The sequence below is a fragment of the Phaethon aethereus genome (assembly GCF_964289735.1).
Source record: "Phaethon aethereus genome assembly, chromosome: 2".
NCBI classification, from domain to species: domain Eukaryota; kingdom Metazoa; phylum Chordata; class Aves; order Phaethontiformes; family Phaethontidae; genus Phaethon; species Phaethon aethereus.
The window spans coordinates 138,185,541-138,208,042 of NC_138582.1; the positions used below are offsets into that span (position 1 = coordinate 138,185,541).

At 35.0% G+C, this 22,502-nt stretch overlaps 1 protein-coding gene across 2 annotated transcripts in view; it reads left to right on the forward strand.

Annotated features, from left to right (window-relative positions):
* Nucleotides 1-1,932: 1,932 nt before the first annotated feature.
* The window catches only part of SNX13 (sorting nexin 13), a gene marked incomplete at its 3' end in the record, with an annotated part of 34,970 nt that continues 14,400 nt past the window's right edge, over nt 1,933-22,502 (forward strand). For both annotated transcript variants that reach the window (XM_082015029.1, XM_082015030.1), the window contains exons 1-14: nt 1,933-2,022; nt 2,437-2,558; nt 4,916-5,037; nt 5,197-5,298; nt 6,035-6,123; nt 6,550-6,633; nt 9,411-9,549; nt 10,050-10,138; nt 11,275-11,374; nt 12,357-12,550; nt 14,101-14,205; nt 15,753-15,885; nt 16,627-16,664; nt 21,131-21,200. In XM_082015029.1, coding sequence (XP_081871155.1) covers nt 1,945-2,022; nt 2,437-2,558; nt 4,916-5,037; nt 5,197-5,298; nt 6,035-6,123; nt 6,550-6,633; nt 9,411-9,549; nt 10,050-10,138; nt 11,275-11,374; nt 12,357-12,550; nt 14,101-14,205; nt 15,753-15,885; nt 16,627-16,664; nt 21,131-21,200 — 1,465 coding nt within the window. In that variant the 5' untranslated portion in view covers nt 1,933-1,944. The remainder of the gene's footprint in view (nt 2,023-2,436; nt 2,559-4,915; nt 5,038-5,196; nt 5,299-6,034; nt 6,124-6,549; nt 6,634-9,410; nt 9,550-10,049; nt 10,139-11,274; nt 11,375-12,356; nt 12,551-14,100; nt 14,206-15,752; nt 15,886-16,626; nt 16,665-21,130; nt 21,201-22,502) is intronic.

Sequence of the window (22,502 nt, forward strand, 5' to 3'; positions counted from 1 at the left end):
TTTCTTACCTGCTTAAAATGAAGTAAGTAGGTGTCAGATTTAACAATAACAAGTGATACTCATTTTTCCTAACTAATGATTTAATACTGGTAGAGTATGTCAGACTAATACTGTGTATGAAATGACAGTCAATAGGACAGTTTTGTGACCTTCCTTTTAAGTCCGTCTTCTAAGTCAGCGTCTGGAACGCCAGGCTTAAAACTGGCAATGCTTTCCAAGTGAGAGCTATGGTCAGCTGTGGAATGTACATAAACATTTCCCTGGAGAAAAAAAGAATATGAAAGAATGGTCTAATCTCATAGTTGGCTCTGCTTTGAGCAGGAGGTTGGACAAGATGCCTTGCTGAAGTCCAGACCAAAACCTGAATTCTATGAGCCTATGAACATTTAGATTTTTACCAAGTAACTTTGCGTATTGTCTGCGTGTCTCTCCCTCTTTCTTCTTGCTGCTGCTTTTTTTGCTGCTGCTTTTTCTTCTGTGTTTTCCAAATGTGGTTTTATACATGCAGGCCTCAATCTTCAAAGCTCTCTTTTAACAATTTTGTTTGGCAATTTGAACTATGCTGTGCTTAGTAAAAATATTTAATCATTCCATTCTGGTTTTTTTTTTATATTTTTGATACTGTCAAGACAAAAATATTTTGTGAATTCATTAGTATATAGCTGAAGTATTGTTTGAATATGATTCAACTTTATTCATTGAACTGTTACCTTGTCTTGAAAGTTAAAAAATATACAGAATTTTGCAACAAAACACTTTTGTGTTGTGATACAGAGTTGGTTGAGGAGGAGGAAGAGGAATGTTTTCTGGCCTCGGGTGTTTCACTGTCATTCACCATTAATTGGTTTGAATGTGAGATACTTAGGGAGAGTCATGTAGAATAGAAACACTGGACATACGGTTTATAATTTTTTCATTTATGTTTTTTTGGCAGTTCCTCTATGTTTCTGATACAGTCATAACTTTCTCTCTAGATCAAAGAATAAAATAACTTTTTTTTTTTAACAATAGTGTAGGTTGTTGAGTTGTTACTTCTGTGAGTATAAAAGGGTTTATTGCAGATTTCATCCTAAGTTTGTAGAAAGACACTGTATTAGTCCACTTGGAGAAGCTCTAATAAACGGTGTTTTTTTCAGTATGTCACTTGCCAAAAGTCAGCTCTGATGAAGTCATTCTTGGACTTAACTGCTCTGAGTTACAAGTCCTTCTGCAAAAAATAATTTTTTACCCCCTCGTCAATTACTTTATAAAGACTCATCTGTTAAGTAGTGATGGTACAAAAGAGTAGTTTCTCTTCTGATATATAGAATAAACTGAGATGGGTAAAGAAACAGAGAGAAAAAAGCCACAAACTACTGAACAATTACATGCCTGAGACTGCACAGGAAGTTCATAATCAAGTGGAACTCTGGTCTTACCCACTAACTAACTTGTGTTGCTGTCGTGTGTCCATCCTGTCCTCCCCCCCGTCTCCCCCTTTTTAATAACTATTTGAGTTTTCTTTCCTTCTGATCTGGTATTTTAGCAAAGTTGCTCCTTTACAGTAAGCAAGAAGTAGGTTTTCAGGTTAGTTCTTCACCATTGTTTACTACACAGTGAAAACTACAGATATTGTTGCCCTGAGAGATGGTAGATGCCCCATCCCTGGAAACATTCAAGGTCAGATTGGATGGGGCTTGGAGCAACCTGCTGTAGTTAAAGATGTCCCTGCTTATTGCAGGGGGGTTGGACTAGATGACCTTTAATGGTCCCTTCCAACCCAAACCATTCTATGACTCTTATGATTATATTTTTTCTACTCTATAAATTATAATAATAGGGGAAAATGTTGTATAAAGTAATTATTGGAATTATACGTATATCATAAACAGTAGGGCTGATTTTTAGTTACAGCTAAAACCTACAAAGTTACATTTCCTGATCTTTTCCAAGTGCATAGAAGAAATGAAACGTGAAGCCAGACCTATTAAGATTGACAGAAGACTAACAGGTGCAAATATAATTGATGAGCCTTTGCAACAGGTAAGTTCTAACCAGGACTATTTAACCTATGTTTATTTTTGCAAGTATTGACTATGTAATATCTAAGTAGTTGAGAGATAAATAAAAGTTGAGAAATTTTATCATGCTTGAGAGTGGTAAGTGAAAAACCATTCAGTATGGGCCAGAATAATGGGCAATATTTGAGTCTGTTTTCTGTGTATTAGAGTTTCTCAGCGTAGTGGTGATGAATGCATGTAAACCAACATGAAAAAGAGGTTTCAGTATGTGAGTTTATATTGTTTCACTCACGATTTCATAACGGTCAGGGAGTATGGTTCACTATGTTAACGTTTAAGAAGACCGCTGTTGCATTATCAGGCACAGAAAGCTATTTTATATTTTTTTGTCTTTTGTTAATTTGTTCATCTTTATTTTTTTCCTTTCCAATTTTAGGTAATCCAGTTTTCCCTGAGAGACTATGTGCAGTATTGGTATTACACACTAAGTGATGATGAATCATTTCTTCTGGAAATCAGGCAGGCTCTTCAGTATGCACTTGTTCAGTTTTCTGCCAGGTAAGATTATTTGTATTTACATCAATACACTGCCTAAGCAAGGGGACGAATACCTCTGTGGGTTGTATGGTAGTAGATAAATGATTAAGTTTTATCTGTTGGCACAGTTGAGTGCATTTTAGGGAAAGAACATAAAAAATTTTAAGATCTAAGAACTACAGTCTTTTGCTGATCCCTTAAGGAAAGAATGGAGATGATGTTTGTAGTTGTGATGTTTTGCAAAATGTCCTTTTCAAAAGTAGTTTAATGTCTGAAATTACTGAATAGCTTTTTTTTTCTGCAACTTAAAACATTGAGTTGCATGAATTGTCACCTTTTGATATGCAGGTCTATTTCATATAAACAGCGGGGCTATTCCCAAGGTAAGTCAGTCTGAAAGCCTTTAATTCAGATACCTGAATCAGCTCAGATAACTTTTAAAAGTGATACTGCTTTTCATTGTGTAAGAACAATGAGTATTTTTAAAGGGATGGTAATCTGGGGAACGAAATGATACGTCACATATGTAAATCTTTTTCAAAAATAGGGTTGGTTGAGAACAAATGGATAGTTTGTTAATTGTTTTTTCCGCTGTTGCTTAAACAAGTAGCAGGAAGTCAGGGAACTTGTCTGGGAAATATTTATCTTCTTTAGTATGGCTGTTTTCGCAGCCCAGGTACTGCATGCCTTTATATCTATCTACATTTGTTAAGTAATGATTTCAGCTATTCATCCCACTGTGCTGATTGTTATCTGTTTTCAGAAGAGGTTGTGGGTCACCTAAATACAATAAACTATTTAGCAATTTTGAGGTGGTGTTATTCCCTCCCTCTCTTGACTTGAAAATGTAGGTCAGTGTGCTTTTCTGGCAAGAAAAGTCAGAGATGGAGAGCTAGGTTTAATGCTAGGAAAAATTCATTATAAAAAGATCTTATTGGTAGTGAAATAATGGAAGTCCTAGGAAACAGTCTTAGAAATAGTGAAAACCAGGCTAAATAGACTGTATGTTACAGAATGTGCTTACATGAAATGGATGTGGCTACCTAACTTCAATGTTTTTGTCTATTTGGTGAAGTTACTTCATTGAATAGTATCAAGCACTGGCTTTGTGGCGAAGCAGGTCAAGTTATAGCAAATTTAAATTTTTTTCCTACAGTACTACAGCTCTTCAAAAATAGCCACCTCTCCTGTGCAGTTCTGTACAAATCAAATTGGTTTCACAGGACTACAGCAGTTGTTATTATTAAGAGAAGATAATGTAGTATATTTATAATGACTGTAGCTGGATATAGCTGTAGCAGTCTTAGGTTACTACCATCATCTCTAATTTCGTATACCCTATGAGCTTCTGGAGAGAATGGATACAGTGGGATTTCATTTTTTTTTTTTTTTTTTTCCCTTCTTGAGAATTGCACGTTTGGAAGAATGATGTAAGGCTGCCACCTAGTGTAGTGGATCCAGATTATTGATGGTTTTGATTGACTGCCCTTTGAGACAGCTCTGCTTCTTATTTCCACATCTAGATTTTGCAGCAGGCTTCCGTCTCTGTCCAGAGTTCCTTATCCCTTTCTTTCTCTTTGAGGGAAGAAAGAGCAGGTGAGGGAACAAACACAAAAAAGGAAGTTTTGGAAGGATTATGTTACAACAAAGTAGGTGTCTGAGAGAATTCAGGTAGTGGAATACTTAGGGCAGAGTAAAAGTCATCATTAACTTTTAGCTTTATGAAACCTATAATGCACAAGTGCCTTTTCAATTTGGCTAGTAAAGCATGGACATCATAAGAACATCTCTGCATCTTTTTCATACCACTAAGGAAATAGTTTTATGCAAATCTAACAGTGATTATCTTCTGGCACTAACCGATGTGCATTGTTGGAGATTCACACTAATTACCTCTCATACAAGCTGTGGCATCAGTTGTTGATAACATTAGGTTGCTTGTAGCTTCAAGTAAAACATGTTTTAGGCATGCATATACTGCAATTTCAGAAGAAAATTGTTTTGTTTAGGTGCCTTCCAAAATGATAGAAAGTATGGTTGAAAAAGACCTGAGGCGTATTTTAGTTTTAGGTTGTAGACTGTTTATATCAAGATTTTTCACAGATAGTTGATAATGTTATGAATCAGAACACTATCCCAGATACTAATGTTGACCTTAAAGTAATTCAGGCATAAATATTAATGTGGTGCAAGAGTGGTATTTTACAATATTTGATTTGTTTTCAGCAGATAGGCAATTAGGAGACTGATTTATTTCTTTGCTTGTCATATGTACTATCAATGTGGTTCTTGGCAGGGAGGAAGGAGAAGTAGAAATTTTACTGTTCTTTGTGTTCAGGATAAAATAATTCATTTTCGTGGATGTCCTTTTCTGGTAGGTCTAAGGAAACAGACTGGCAGCCTTATTTCACTACACGACTTGTTGATGACTTTGGCACTCATCTTCGAGTTTTCAGAAAAGCTCAGCAAAGAATAGCAGAAAAAGGTGATCAGATAAAAGGTAATGTAATGATTTAAATTTTTTTTTTTTTTTTTGAGTCTCAGTAGGCAGGTATCATACATGTGTGAAATATAGTTAGCTTTATTTTATAATTCAAGTTTGCTCTCAAGTTTCAATCTTCACAAAAAAGTATGTTTGTTTTTATTTTCTTCTGTTTAGACCAAGCAGAGGAACTTGTAGATACATTCTTTGAGGTTGAAGTTGAAATGGAAAAAGAAGTCTGTCGTGATCTAGTCTGCACTTCTCCCAAAGATGAAGAAGGTTTCTCAATATTATCTTCTGAAGTTATTTCAGTATAGAAGACTAATAAAGCATAGTATATACTACATATATATATACACTACATACATATATACGCACACACTATATCTATATACTATAGAATTAAAATACTAACAATTGTGTTCACAATATGAAATATACTGAAATCTTAGCATGTGACTTTCAAAGCATGATTATCTACTGTACATGTATATTTTCTCTAATTTATACATATTAATGCTGTAACTGTAATGAAGTGTGTACATATGTAGCTATACCCCTTTTCATTGGAAGAATTTTAAGACAGAAATATGTTTTCTGGGAGGCAGAGGATGTCTTTGCAGATTCTGTTTGCTTGTTGTTAGAGCTGCCTTCCTTATCACTACTCCATAATCTTCATTTAAGAAATCAGTTTATCTTTTTGGGCAAAATGTGGAGGGGGGTGTGGGAGCCTGTATATGTTAAATAAGGGAAATACATTTGAGTTAGCTTTTTGGTTCTTGGAATTTGGCTTTCTTTTGTCTTGGTTTTGACACTCTAGATGTGTCTCAGATTTACATCAGTGCTGCTTATATTCAGTCTGAAAAGTGTTACTGTGACGCTTGGACTATAAGAATATATATGACTGTATATTTGAATTTCATTTTAAGGATTTATCTGTTGGTTTTATGATACCAGGTGAGATGTGAAATAACATAATACAAAAACTGTGCAAAAATTTGTTCTCGCCCCCTAGGATTCCTAAGGGATCTGTGTGAGGTTTTACTGTATATATTGCTACCTCCTGGAGACTTCCAGAACAAGATCATGCGATACTTTGTCAGGGTAAATATGGACTCCAAAATCCATCCCAATTCTTTGGTTTAATGCCATAAAAAAAATTGTGAGCTGAACTGCTCTTTTTTTATTTTGTAAAATTAATCCAATTTAATACTAGGTTATTTTAAATAAAGTATGATCTTAATAAGTATTTAATAGCAGAGAACAGTTTGTGTGAAATGTTTTTGAAGTTTCTTTTACCTCTAGCAACATTTTAAGAGTGTGGTAAAATGGATGTTGTTTTTCCTGAGGTATTTATTAACATCTTCTAATGTTAACTGGAAGGGAGTGTGCTAAGTGCCTATTGAATGTTTTCTGTAATTACATATTTTTTATTTAGCCTTTACTCAGTGGGGTTTTTTTAAAATATTTGCAGTTATATTAGCTTTATGAATAAATGTATAAAATTATTTGTTTTACTTTGTTTTTCAGGAAATCCTCTCCCGAGGAATTCTTCTTCCATTAATAACCCAGCTCAGTGATCCTGATTATATTAATCAGTATGTCATATGGATGGTAAGATCTATAATGTTTAAAATGAATGATATTTCCAGAGTATGTTCATATAAAGTTTTACTCATGTTTCCTGTAATCATGGCAGATAGATATCTGGTAGAAAAGTTACCAATGAATATTGGCAGAGATAGTGAACTTGCAGTTGCTATATTAAATTCTGTGTATATGTGTGTGTGTGTATGGATGTATTATGTTTATATGTACATACAGATTCACACTCTAGCTGTATTATCTGTCCTCTGTGTTGTGGTGGTTTGGCAGACGTCGTCTGACTGAGGACGGATGTATGACAAAGCGTAAAGTTGCATCCTCTGACCGTTTTACTTAGCTGTTCAGGATGTATGGCAGTAACCTTGGAAGGCCTTGACTCTTTCTGCAATGTGTCCTTTAAAGCTTGAGGCCTCCAGAATGACGAGTAGTAAGATTGGGTTGTTTTGCTTCTGCTAAGGAATCTCAGGGTCATTGTTTTAGCAGTACTTGTGGTAACCCTTAATAATTTAACTGAGTGGGAAGAAACAAAGTCTTTACGTTGATATGTCTCTAATGCACCTGCAAAAAGCCACCAAACTTTTAAAAGTAGTAATATGTAGTGAAATTCACATAAATATAATATTCACACTTTTAAGTAATGTTATTGATTTTTTGCAAAGCAAGTTGAAACTTACTCTTATAGTTTATTACCCCTTATAGGTCATGAATCAAGTTTATTTTTTTTTTAATTTCCCCAAGTACTGTCTACTTTTATTCCTGTAATTTAGTTTTATAGTGTGCATTCAAGTACTACCTGAAAACACCCTTGGATGTCAGAGCTCTTGTGTACGGAATGAATTCAACTATGCGTGTACAACACTTCCTTCAGTCTAGCCACCTCCATTTCGTGTAAAAGTTTGCACACTGCATTTCTACAGGAACCTAGCTTTAATAAGAAAAAATACTGCTGCTCATATGGACCAAACATTTCAATTTTTTTTCCCCTTTCCTCCTACGCATGTTCTTTATTTGTAACTTGGCCTTGTTCTTTATTTACTGAGCACTGCCCCCAGCTGCATCCAAAGATAGAATTCTGAGGTTTTTATAAAGCTTTCTGTTATGATGGTGATGTCCCAAATATTAATTTTCATAATTGCTTTCTGAGATGAGGAAGTAAATGTGCTGGGGGAAATATAAGGAAGAACAAATGCTTTCAAAAATTTAATACAAGTCTTATGAAGATTGTAATAGAAATTAAGGTCAGAGGTAGCGATGACTGAAATAAATTCTGGCTCCTTTTCAACCTCTGACATAAATCAAGATTTGAATGAAAAAATTCAATTTCTGAAAATGTGAGGTTTAATTCCATGTTTCTAAGCACACCACAGTTCAATACTAATTCTCTGGCAATAAAATATAAAGCTTCAGCATAAAATTAGAAGTTTATCCAGACTTGTCTCTCTTCACTGTGAAATTCACATTTTTACAACATGTTTGGAGTTCAAGTATTGCTTGTACTATTAATTTAAAAAGCGTATTTCTAGAAAGATTTTCCATTAACTTTGGTCAAAAGTATCCGGTTTTCATTCTCTCTGCTCTGTGCAACTCATAGCAATGCACTTCTGCAGTTCAGACCAAGTATTACATTTCCATATCAAAATGAGCATTTATGAAAGATGTGGGTGAAGTGTCTTTTTTTGGCTTCAGATTGTAAAGCCAGCATTAGAACTCAACCCTCTGCATCTGTGTGCACATGCTGTATTGCTGCCAGCCCTCCCCTGATCTTCACGCTGCATTCACAGCACAGTTTCCAGTGACCTCAGCAGCACAGCAGGCTTCCTTTACTTGCACAAATTCCTGAGTCCCCAGAGCAGGTTCATCCTATGCCAATACTGGGAAAATAGTATGTATTGAAATACCCCTGTAAATACTATTAAGCTATCTGAAGTGGGATTTCAGAGAGGATATTCTTACAGTACTTACGGGAGGCTTATAAGAAAGATGGGGACAGACTTTTTAGTAGGCTTGATTGCAATAGGACAAGGGGTAATAGTTTTAAACTAAAAGAGGGCAGATTTAGACTAGATCTAAGGCAAAAAATTTTCACTATGAGGGTGGTGGAACACTGGCACAGGTTGCCCAGAGAGATGGTGGATGCCTCATCCCTGGAAACATTCCAGGTCAGGTTGGACTGGGCTCTGAGCAGCCTGGTCTAGTTGAAGATGTCCCTGCTCACTGCAGGGGAGTTGGACTAGATGGCCTTTAAAGGTTCCCTTCAACCCAAACTATTCTATGATTCTATGATTAATTCAGTAATTGCCTCTCCCGGTAGGTTATGGTTACATTGTAGAATGTTTTAATTCTTTTTGTAACTCTGTATCTTAAGAAGCCAAGAAGCCCTTTACTTTGGGAGCATGTACACTTGCAGGGGACCTTGGCAAAGTGTAAACCTCTTCAGTGGTCTCACCAGTTTCTGCCTACTTAGCTAAGGGGATGGGTAATAGCAGAAGAAGGTTGATTGAGTTTTGGACAAGATCTTCGTTAAGGAGGTTGACGTGCTTTCCAAGTGAATTTTGTACTTTTTGAAAGCAGAAAATGATGGTGTAAAGTAAGTGTTGACTGTGCGCATGCTTCCTCATTTTTGGTCTGTGTAAAATTTTAGTACCAAGAGGAAGGTTTAGAAGCATCAAAGTGTTTTCCAAAGTGCCGCTTTGCAGTGCTGTATCAAAATAATTCATTTAATGAAAACTGATATCATGTGTGTATACCTGTTTTGCATTATTCACACTGTAAAACTTCTGTTTCAGATTCGTGATTCCAACTGTAACTATGAGGCCTTTATGAATATTATTAAATTAAGTGATAATATAGGCGAGTTGGAAGCAGTGAAAGATAAAGCGAGTGAAGAATTGCAATATCTTCGATCTCTAGATACAGCAGGAGATGGTTAGTGCTGTATTGTTTTACAAAATATGAAATGCGTTTGCCAGCATGCTCTCTGAAGTATATTCCAAAAATTTAGAAAATAAAACCACTGCTGCAACATAGTATAAAACATTTTGTTATTTAAAAAATAAATAGATTATATGTGAAGTGTTAAAACTTGAATCTTCATATGTGTGTGTTTGGGTTTTTTTGTTTAAATAAATTGGTTAGGTATGTCTACTTGCACTGTATTGAAACTTGCCTTGACTGGTGGGTCTGAAATTCAGTAACACTTCAGGTATTAGTGGATAGTCTCAGTTAACAGGTAAACGACAAAGAAAAATATTTATTCCTGTTCACTTCTATCAATAAGGTATTTAAACTGAAAAAAACTTCTTTGCAAAACTGATATGTTTTGTAAGTCATATGCCACTTTTGTGTGATATTTTTAGAGCATTTCAGAACAACAATTTATATACTCATCTGCATTGCTTAATCCTCTTTTTTTTTTTTGCTTTCAGATATCAACACTATAAAAAATCAGATAAACAGTTTATTATATGTTATTAAAGTATGTGATTCAAGAATTCAGAGGTTGCAGTCAGGAAAAGTAAGTGTTTTAGAATTTTTTTTTTTAGTTCTGAAAGTGAAGCAGCAAAGGATGTAGTAGTTCTGTTTAGTGCTTTAATTCTTGCATTTTGAAACACAGCTGGATGTATGCAGTTATAGGAATACATTATTACAACTGAAGTTAGTGTTGTATTTGCAGTTTTAAGTACAGAAAGAATTTCTAAAGGCTTACATGTTTAGAGTTTTTTGGATTCTGGCTTTATCAGATAGGTCAGTACATCTTAACTATTCCTACTTTCTCAATACGAGAGTTAAACCAAAATGTTACATAGATGCAAAGCGTTCTTGTATTTATGCACCTAGATTGAGTTCTGTTTTGCTGCTCCAGTGCATACCTTCTGTGCCTCAAGCTTAGTCTTTGGCAAAGATCTCTTTTTCTTGCTGATAAAGGTACCGCTTGCTGATTATGTTGCAATGCCTTGTATTGCCTTTTGTCAGACATGTTTACTTCTTTAGGTACAAAAAGCCTAAGGCAAACTGGATGTTAAATTTGAGAACCTCATGTAGTTCTCTTCGTTTGTTTTATATTTTGTTTTATAATTTAAGGCGGACAGAGTCAGTATGGTTGACCGCTTAGTTTCTTGACTTTCTTAATTGGATGTAGATGTGGCTCCAATATAATGTAATCTTGTGCATATTGACTGTTAAAATGTTTACGTATTCTATAGTTGGATCCAGAACCATTACTGTAATACCAAGAAATGTGGTATTAACAGAAGAAAGTTGGGCAGAGATGAATTTAAGTTGTGGTGACCTGCACCCCATCAAATTTTGAAATTAGTTTATTCTGTTAATTGATTTGTATGCTACTGTCACTATTGGTGAGGAATTTGGGGTTAATTTGACCTGTATAGTATTACAGGAACAACAATGTTAATACCCAGTTTCCCATGTAGCAGAAATAATCTATATTGAAAGCAAATAGTTATGAGAACGTGACCTTATGGTCTAGATCTTCACATACTGGTGATGTGATAATAACTAACCATTGAGAGGCTGCTTCATTATCTGTAATGTAAACTATTTTTTATTACGTCTGCTTTGTGGTAAGCAGAAACGTTTAAAGCTAATTTAAAAAAAATAAAGCCTATGAACACAGTGAACTGTGTCTTACAGGAAATAGATACTGTGAAACTGGCAGCAAACTTTGGAAAACTTTGCACAGTCCCTCTGGACCATATTCTGGTAGACAATGTTGCACTACAGTTTTTTATGGGTAAGTATCAATTTATCTGACATTTTTTATTTATAAAGAAGATGCCACAGGACTATACACTTGAAACAGCTAAATATAGCTGTCTACTGAGAGCTAAATGTGTATAAGCCTCTTGCCAGAGGGAACCAAAACTGTTTTTGCAAATCAGTCCGTAATTAACTGTTCAGCACACCATACTCATTACTTCCAAAAGCTGGTATCAAGCTTATTTCAATACTGGTATCTCTGTAAGACTGTTCTTGCACCATTTCTTGGTCTGTCGTTTCACAAGTTTGTTCTGTTCAGAACAGAATCATTGCAAGAACTGCTTAGAGTTTTATAACTGGAATGACTCTGAAACTTACCACAATCATTAGTCTTCAGTGAGAAAAGCAAAAGTAAGCTAATGGAACTAATGATTATAGATGTTAGATTGAAGTTTAGAAGATTACAAGGTCACTGAAGGTGGTCTATTTGAGGAGCTAAAATATGGCAGTGAATTATGTACTATTTTAGGTTTACCTTATGATCAAGATATTGATAGATGGACTAAAGTTGTGTAATTCTTAATGCTTTCTAATGTTTGATTCTTTTCCGTGAATTAATTGGGCTGCCGATGGTCATTACTAAGAATATTGATGAGTTTTGTAGGTGGTGATAGTCCTTTTAATGCAGTAGATGCATGTGATTTGTTAGAATTCCAGTTTGAACTTCCTCTCAATTGGTATCATACTGTACAAGCCTATTACATCTACACAGTGATGGTGGATTCGCTTTTTACATGTGCATTTTAGGATTCAGTGCTTAGTTCCTAGTCTTTGCTCCCAATTTTGTTTATTGATTATCACCAGTATATATAGTACTTTTTACTTTTGACTGTAGATGACAACTATTCCAGAGGTATAACCAAATTCTGGAGTTCCATATATAGTTAACATCATAGAGAATTCTATTCTAAGATGCACAACAGTAACTATGGTTGTGTGGTGGCTGTTTTCTGTAGATTACATGCAGCAGACTGGTGGCCAAGCACATCTGTTTTTCTGGATGACAGTGGAAGGATACAGGGTTACGGCACAGCAACAGCTGGAGGTACTTCAAAGCCGGCAGAAAGATGGAAAACATCAGACTAATCAAACCAAGGGTCTATTAAGAGCAGCTGCATTTGGAGTTTATGAGCAATATTTATCAGAAAAGGTAGAAATAACTTATTTCTGCGTTGTTTGGAATTTATTCTTTGTACAGACGCTTCTTTAGTAGTTATGGCTACATTAATATGAAATGGATGGGATGTAGCACAAGTTGTTTACAAGTTGACATTTAAGCTATTACTTGTGTATATTCCCTTTCCTTCTGTCAAGCAGTAAGCAGTTGTTTTTTTTTCCCCTCCTCTCCATTTAAAAAGTCTCATACTGGCCCTGACTATCCTGTCAAATGCACTGTATGTGTTCCTCAGAAGCTGACCTTCTAGAATAGAGAGAAACTAGAGAAAATGTGAAGACAGGATAAGAAAATCTGTCCCTTTGTGTGTGCGCTGTCCTTTCCCCTTTCCCTTCCTTTTACCCTGCCTTGTGCACCCCTACCACCTGAAGAAATGTTTTCAAAAAGATGCAACCCAACATTTGGACAAACTTGGATTAAGATTGGGTTTTCAAATGAAAAAACTTCCTGTGCCTTTGTACAATTGTCTGTATAAATTGCTCAAATATCACTTATTTGAGTCTATCTTTCAGTAGGCTAAGCCTGAATGCTTCCAGTGGTCTTGTAGTAACTGAGTCTTCTGTGAAAGAAAACACTTGTCAACTTGTGTTAACAAAGCATCTTTGTTCTCAATTTGTGTATACATAAAAATTACCTCTCAATTCACTGGAAAACTTCCCTTAACAAATTATCCTTCAAATCTCTTGTAATGCTTCTCTTTCCGCATAATTTCTTTCACTCTTTTTTTTCACCTCAATAGTCTATTGACGTGGTGGTTTTTAGACTGTGCAGAGCTTGCTCAGATAGGTTTTTGAGCTGACTGAATATCACCAGTTTGAAGTCAGAAGCCATCTAACACCAGAGCTATTCCAGAGCTGATAAACTCAGCTTCTCACCTGTGCTTAATAGATCGTGTGAGCTATGTTGGGTCTGGTCGAGTGCTGGCTCCCTGTCTCGTAATAGAAAACGGGGAAAGTGTGTGAACTTGGGCTCATCTAAAAGAATGCTTAACAGGCAGTGGTTTGAACTATGTCATACCAAGGGATGACTGGGAATCTGATGGCTGATGGAGTTAGTATGCTGGTAGCTGTACTTTAACAGCTACTGTTAATCTTTCCAGAAATTGGCAGAGTTGACAAACTGTTAGCCTTTCCTCAAATGCTTCAGGTCTTCATCTACTTATTTTCTTAGTGGCTTGTTCTTACTTTCTGAATCTAGATCTTGCTATTCATAAATGAAAGCTGTTTTTAAGTCTAAGTAGATCTGGCTTAGGTATTGCTTCAAAATAATGTGCATAAATAGTTTTTGAGGTGATTCTTAGTATTTAATCCTCAAACTTCTGAGTTTTAAATACAAACTCTGAACTTATTGGGTGGGGGCATGTCTGACTCCTGTTGTGTGTTCTAGACAGTTCTAGAGCTAGAAACACTCAGCATGAAGAAATTTAGTTTGTTTAGAGAATTATAGAATTGTATTGGACTTTATTTGTGAAAATAGAAGCTTTCTTATTTTTATGCTGCAAAAGTTGATTTAGATTTCTATGACAGGCATCTCCAAGAGTTAATATTGATGACAACTTAGTAGCAAAACTGGCAGAAACACTGAACCATGAGGATCCAACACCTGAAATCTTTGATGACATTCAGAGAAAGGTATACTTTTTTCATCCTGTATTTCATAAGAACTGTTAAGGCTACAGAGTATTAAATGTCACTACAACCTTTGAAAAGGGAGGAAGGAACTCAAGTAGCTGAAACCTAAAACATGTTTTACCACTTTCTTATTCTATAAAAATCATACTCTAAGTTGCCAATTTCTGCTTAGCCTTACATAGCCTATGGTTTTCAAAGCAATAGACAGAGAAAGAATAGGTGTCCTGTATGAAATTAATTATGAAGCATGATTTACAATTATGGTATTATTATTTGTGTTTATGCACAAAAACGTGCCTGTGTAGGACAGCTAAGTGGTACAATTTTGGTCCCATTTTAGCACTCTGTTTTAAAGAAGGATGTAAGCAGGTTACCATATTGAATTCTGTATCTCTTTCCAGAGTTAATTTGATTGTTCTGTTTCTGCAAGCCTGTACAGTGTAGCACTCAGAAGCAGCAAGTACTGACGATAAAAGTCTTTTTACTACCTGCGTAGGCAGACTATCACTCACGTCTAATACATATATATATGTGTGTGTGTGTGAAGTATTAATATTCTGGCAGTAAATTGCATACCCAGTCTGAGATGTTTTTATTTTAGGTCATTAACTTAATGTTATTCATGCTAAACATTAGTGATATGAGCTGTAGGGCTTAGAATCACTCTACTGTACTTGAGACCCACATTTAAAACTAATGAAAACACCTCGTGAAATCTGTATTGCTCAAAGTAGGTTACAAGGACCTTGCGTGTGATTTCTGCCGAAGAGCATAACTTTCTCATGTGTTGCAAAAGAAAATTACTTCCTCAGACCAACATGAAATTTTTTTTAGCCATTCTTACCAGGTGATAGCACTTGTACAAAGTGTTCCATGGAAAAAACACACATTAAAATATTCTAGAGTTGACATGGATGTCCAAACATTATGAATTTATTCCCACTATATATAGACACGTGTGTGTATATGTATATATACTGTCACTGTGTAGGCTATATAGATAACTTTTTGAGGTGGCATGGTTAAATCTTTTGTGAGGTACGGTTATACTGTATTGGCTGAACTAGAAATTTTCAGGAAAGTAGAATGCGGTGTCTTTCCTCCCTTCCTTTCCCTCTTCTCACCTCTCCCCCTGTTTGCATGTCTGCATTTGTAATTAATCAACAAAGAAGGGATTCTGAGAGAAAACCTGTTGTGAAATGGATGAAGACCAAATATGTTTATAGTGCAATTCAAAGGGTTAAGAGGAGAGGAAGGAAACATTTACAGTTAACTTTCCTTCCTATACGTGTATGTCTCACTAATTAGACAGATACTTCCTGAGACTGTATTATATTTCTAGCACAATTAGTTCTTAAAACCTTTCCGTTAAGAGTAAGCCTGAATTGAAATTTCACAAACTCCCATTAGGGTTTTAAAGGAAACCCAGAGGCACATGCTAGAATGCAGAGATACATATGTTGGTCAAGGAGAATTTATGAAAGCTTGTCTGATTAATTAAAAAATGGAGTAAGTGTTTCTAAGGTTGGCATTTTTATTCCAATAAGGTGTATGAATTGATGCTGCGAGATGAAAGATTCTACCCTTCATTCAAACAGAATGTGTTGTATGTGCGTATGTTAGCTGAGCTGGATATGCTGAAGGATCCTAGTTTCAGAGGATCAGATGATGGTGAAGGAGGTGAGCTTTATATCTGTAAGGGGGATTTTCTGGGACCATTCTTCTGCTTTAAAATGAATATAAGAAAATTATCCACACTGTTTTTGAGAAATCAAAAGGGTCCTGTAACATCTCTGATTTTTAAATTAATGTTTCCTTCTTGTGCTTTTTTTTATAAATTGTTTTGGGAGTCAAATAGGGTTTTTTTCTGTAGTAACGTTATTAATCTCACATAAATTTTTTTGTCAAGTCTTGGTTACAAGTGTGTTGCTAAAATAAGTATGTGACTCTATAATTCTCATTTTCATTCAAAAATATTTGAGGTTCTTAAACATGTTGGATTGTTCTAATACATAACAGTATTCTTTATCTGGAAATAGAAATTGAAAGTACATACGAGATCTGATTTTTAAAGCAATTAAAATTCTTCTTCTCATACAAGTGTAATGGAAATTGTTTAACTATTAAATTGAGTCCTTAATGAAGCAATTTCATGTGGTGATATAAGGTTAAAAAGGAATGTTGTCTGGAGTATTTATTTCATATCTATAGCTGTATAAACCTACCTACATTTTTCCTTTAGGTGTCTTTATAGGAAACTTGAAGTACTTTTATGTCGGGTGCAACGTTTTGCCCAATGCCACAATAGTCCATTATTTTCCGTAATGTTTTGTCTTTGCATTTTTATTTCTTGTCTGTGGTTCTACACTGGAGAAAATGTTCTAACCTGTTGTTTTCTTTCCACTTCCTCACTACTCCCAGAATCTTTTAATGGGTCTCCTACTGGCAGCATAAATCTGGTAAGTGCTTGGATTTTTTTTTTTTCTCCTCCCTAACAATAGGGAAAGTGTTATAAAAATAGTTTAAATTATGTATGTTAGAGGTTTTACTTCACTGCAGTTTAATTTCTGAAAAAATTCTTGAATCAAATTGAAACACACGAGGTATCAATTAATCTGTAAGATAAGACTGTCCCTTTTGTACTTTCCTCTGTATTTAATGGAATTTTGCATTGTGTCTCACAGAAACAGCAATAATCTGTAGTTAATTTATGCAAAGCATACTTTGCAGTTAGATAGTAATAGGTGAAAACAAATCCTTTGAAACTGAAATCTCGAAGGATTAAATTCAAATTGACTGTAAAATGAGGCATTTAATTACATTTTTATAGGTTGATTGGTTTATATTTTTTCAGCAAGGACTTGATTTGGAAACTAGTTTATCTATTCAAAATGTGAAACTTTGGTTTCTAATCCTACTAATTTGAAGTTCAATTTTTTTAATTAATTCTTGACTGAGTTGGTTTGTCAGAACCTTTATTTTGTTACATGAATGTGCCTAAATACTTGAAATATGCTTCTGCATGTACTAGTGGTTGCATATGTATGAAGAGAACTGTGTACTTCTACCAGACCTTTCCCAAATGATCTGTCCCACATAGATGATACTGGGTTTAAAATGTTTTAAACCGAAAATCAAATCTCTCTTCCGTGTTTTTTCAGACTATATGTAGCTGAGCCACAAGATACACAAGGTTCAATTGTGCATATGAGAGTATTTTCCAGATCTTTTAGTTTCAGAAAGATTTGCAATCTGCATGCAGTTTGCTGGTTTATGTGATTCATGGGCCGTTCTAATTCATTCTTGGAAGATGCTGTAGCTCCTTAGCAGTTCCAGTGCATTGGTCATATTATGCTTGCATGCAGAGGAATAGAGTTTATTTTTTAAAGGAATACATTTAAGATGAATGTAAACATGTTTCTCTGGGGGGGTGGGTTGTTTGTTTCTGGGGATTGTTTTTGTTTTGTTTGGTTTTTTTTGTTTTTATTTTTTTGAAGTTGGAATTTTCTTTTTCTGTTATTTTCCTTATGTTTACATTTTGAAATAGGAAGAAAAGCAGAGGTGGTCAGCTGATATAATTTACACAAACTCTTGTTAGATACAGAAGGAAAGCTGAATTTAGCCATATTTTTTGTAAATTTACATACAGTTCTGGGAACATTTCAGAAAAGGTTCTTTTGAAAGATCTTTTTAAGTGATTAGTCAATTAAATGTCTCTTAATTACTTTTTCTAAGAATGTTCTGACATATCAAAGTCATATTTTGTGGATGGGGATTTGTCATGGCAGTGGCTCCTCTGGCTAATATTTATCAGCTGCTTAGTTTCATGTGGCCTTTCCAAACTAAGCTAGAAAACCTTAAAGCCTTTATCAAGCACTGTTGCAATGCAAATAGATATTTGCATAGAACGCTTCCAACTCTTGATTTTTGTTGTTATTGTGAAAAGTATATTTGCAGAATATGACATTTCTTATTTTTCTGAAGAGTGAAGAATATTCTAGCAGAAATGTGGAATAAAACGCTGTTTATGCAGAAGAACTTTTGCTTTCTGTAGTCCATATTGTTCAGGGCTGTTCAGGGTTTTCAGTGCTTTTACAGGTGTTTGAGTACTGGTACATTAGTTTTTCCTGGCTGAATTCCATGTCAAGAGTAAAATTCTGTACACATAGTTCAGCTCCCTTGTGTTAGTCAGTTACATAAAGAAAAATAGAACGTGAAAAGGTTACTTCAAAGGTCAGGGAATTTTTGTACTTGTAGCTAATGACAATGCATTAAATAAGATTGGGTTGTGGTGTGATAGTTTTGCTTTTTAATTAACTTTGTGTTCCTGTGAATATACCTAATGTCAAAGTTATTAGGTCATATTAAATGCAAACTCTGTTGTGTTATCTGTTCAAGTTTCAACCATTTCATTTACTTATATTCATTGTTGCTGTATAGTGCCACAGCAGTTAAGTGTTTCCTAAAGTTTCTATTATAAAATACATCTCCTGCAGTTTATACTTTTGCTGTAAGAATGTATTTCAAGATTATTTGGAAGACAGGCTCAAAACTATTTTGAGGAAAAGTTATTTCACAAAAGTATCTTCTTAATTCTGCCTTTTATTTGACACATTAATCTACTATATTAAACCAGTAGGGAATATTTTGAGGGTATAAAACAATACAGGAATAGTTATAAACTCTTGCAAATTTCACCTAAATGGATCCATAATGTGAGCTTTACATACTGCATTTGCATTGAGTGGATAGAAGGAGTTACACAGGTGTTACATATCCAAGACCTTGAATGGCAGCAGAAATGGCTGGGTTGAACTTCTGACAGTATTTGGGATATGTGAACTTGGACCCCATTCAGTTATCAAGAAGAAAACTGAACTGTCAGAGTGGCAATGAAGAAAGGCAGGAAAACAAGAAATAATGATGCCTTTTAAAAAAAGTCACAGTACCTTGATGTCAATATTTCATAGCAAACAAAATACTAGAGCAGTTGACTGTTACATGTCTTCTTTAATAACATCCCTTCCATCTTACTGGTAATCAAATTCTAGAGTTCTCAGAATATCAAGCATGTATTCAAGCTTCCACAAATTCTTGTTGTTCATCAATTTCAGCTCTTAAATTTGGGCACTGCAGTATAGAGCACAACTTGCAGGCTTATTGCTGTCCAAGGGTGACTTGCTTAAGAATGGACTAGGTCAGAGAAAGTCTAGCCCTATATTCAACAATGACCAAAAGCAAGTGTCTAATGATGATTATAGGAACAGTCCACTTACGTGATACTTTACCAGAATACTCTCCAGCATCTAGTAATGTACAGATTTGGGAACTCTTGAGGTAAAGATGATGTCTGTTCTCAAAATATTTTTGCGTGTGCTCATCTGTTCTACCATTGGACAGACATAAACTTTTAGCATTATAGCATGCAGTGGCCAAGCAGATTTCCCAAACAGCTGCTCACTCTTCTGCCATTTTTGAGTCTGGGACTTTGGTACTGTAAGCCTACAAGATGTATCATAAGATATTTAGGAGATGCAATACTTACTGCAATACTGATTAAACCATAGTCAGTGTGTTCAGACCTTTTTAACGTTGCCATTTATTCAGTATCTAGACTTTATAACAAAAATGTTACTTCCTTCACCTTCCATTGTGGATGTTTGCGCAGAGATTGATTGAGGTGGTTGAGGCAGAGAAGAGCCATTTCCTCTAGAGAGCTTCAGAAGGAAGGACTGAAGTGTTATGCTGGGATATTATGGAGATGATAAAGATTCAGATGAAGAAGGGGCAAGACCAGAGGCTTTAAATAATTTACATTTTCAAATCCAACCTAACTTTTGATTGTAATCACGTAAGGTTGGTTTATGTTTAAGGAAGCAGAGGAGGTTTGAAACTTGATTGACCTATATTGGGGTTTTAGTTTGACATGAGTATGGCACTGGTACCCAGTAGGTCCCATTCTAGGTAAACTTTTGTGGCAACTCGCTATTAAACTGGCTTGGTTAAATTATAAAATATAGCTGATGCACATTCAGAATCAATATGCAGCTATCTTTGAACAATTTTAGAATTTTGGGGTAAAATATGTAAAGCTGGGATCCTAGTGCCTATGAATTCTACTTAAGTAGCTCCATCTTTTTTTTTTTTTTTACCTGGTAATTTAAGATGAGGATCACATGTGTAGTGGCCCATCCTGTATTTCTTTCAGTTGCGTATCCAAGTTTTTCACCTAACAATCTTTCAGAGCTTTATTATATTAACTCTTAGTAGTCAGATGCACTAGTTTTAAATAATAGCAAAGCTTCTCTAAAAGACACGTTAGGCTTCTTTTGATCCCAGTAATCACTGAATAGGGAGACAGGGCTTTAGCCAGCTGAGGATGTACCTGTTCATTTTTTATGAGGGAAAACAGTGTTTTTTACATACAGCAGAGAAATTATTCAAGTTTTACTGCACTGTAACCTTTGTGTAGTGCTTTAAGTCACTTGAAAGAAAACAGAATGCTATAAAGATAAACCCAAAAGATCTGATATAGAACATCATCTGTGTATCTACAGTTGTTCTGGTTTTGGTGGTTTGGGGTTTTTTGTAATGTTCAGTAAAAGACTATTTGTAGTTGTACTTCTGCTAGAGTTGAGATACCAAATTAAAGTGGCAAATACGTTAGAGTGATCACAAAACTATGTGAAACTGGTAGGGGAATTGAAGGGTCCTACAGTCTATGTAAAAGGCGGGCTTTACTTACCAGGTAATACAAACACCTGTTTTTGTTGTTGCAGTGCATTAAGCTATTCTAATAGTGTAGTGAACTGAAAGTTTGAAAATGAAGTAGAGGAATCAAAAAGCATCTCTCAAATGAGAGGTATCTGTGAACTTACTCTCTTTTGCGCGTTTCTTACTCCTCCCCCTCTCCCCAACCCTGCAGTCCTTAGATGACCTTTCAAATGTACCTTCTGATGAGACAATTCAACTCCATGCATACATCTCAGATACTGGTAAGTGAATCTGTTATGATGGCTGCTTACTTGTTTACCATCATTTATTTTGAGTTTTTTAATATTACAGGCCCTTGAAATCCTAATCCTTTAATATTTTAACCTCATAAAACGTTTGAATTCACATTTCCCATGAAGTTCTTGGAATGGAAATCCTTACAGAATTGGTGCTGTAGGTTGTAGACTATATATTTAAATGTGATTTCATTTTTGTTGTTAATGGTATTATTATTTTTTCCTATCTCTGGAAAATCATTAATTAAACTTAATATTGAGTGGCATTTATTTTAACAATTATTTAAAGAACAGATTCTGATTCTTTTTTTCAAGTCACACAATTCTAATTCTTGACAGTTAACTTCTCTTACTATAGTATTTTCCCCTGTTTTTTGTGCTTCCTTATGACTTAATTTAAGATATGACTTCAGTCTTTACAGTGGTGACATTTTTTATTATCTTTTGGAAAACAGTTGCTTAGTAATAAATGGGAAGTTTTTATTACATGAGAGTAAATAATAAAAACTTCTCAGATGTTATTTGCAAATGTTCTACTTAGATGAGATTGCACTGGGTAATTAAATTGAGAATTGATCTTCAGATACTTTTTTTTTGTGGATTTTACTATGCAATAGACTTTTAAATCTGTGCATTTATATAGCAGACACATGAGCTGTGAGCAAGAATTGAACTACTTGACTTTTTTAATTAAACTCTGTTACTCCAACCCAGTGTGAGAGTGCAGTGCAATCCAAGTCTCATGCAGTCAGTCCTCAGAGAAGGAGTAAATATAATTTAAAAGTTAAGATTCACAGTTTTGCTTTTTTATTAAAATGGCATGTGATACTTTTTCCTGAATTAAACTTAGAAGTTACATTCTTTTGATCTAAGAAAGAAGGTAAACTTAGAACCACACAAATTATGTTAAATCTATAATCTTGATGGCAACGTGTATTGATAACTATCAGCTTGACTCTGTGAATCCATAATGCTCCAGTTGAACCAGGGGATATGTACGGGTTCATATTGTAAGATAGGATTAAACTGGATGTCTTCTTCCTCTTCACTTCATGTTTGAACAAGAAATACAAGTCCCTGCTTTCTTGGTGCTACAGGCAGTAGGTGCATCTTGCATCTGTGTGCAGGCTCCTTTCCTCTGCCAATTAGTACACTTTACTGTGCTTGTGGGTTTTATACAAGATCCTCTCCATAATCTTTGAGGGTTCACCTTGTCTTTGTTGCAAAATAAATGCTGATAAGAGGCTATGACATGAGGAGTGGTGGGGACAACTTCTTTCTTTTTCT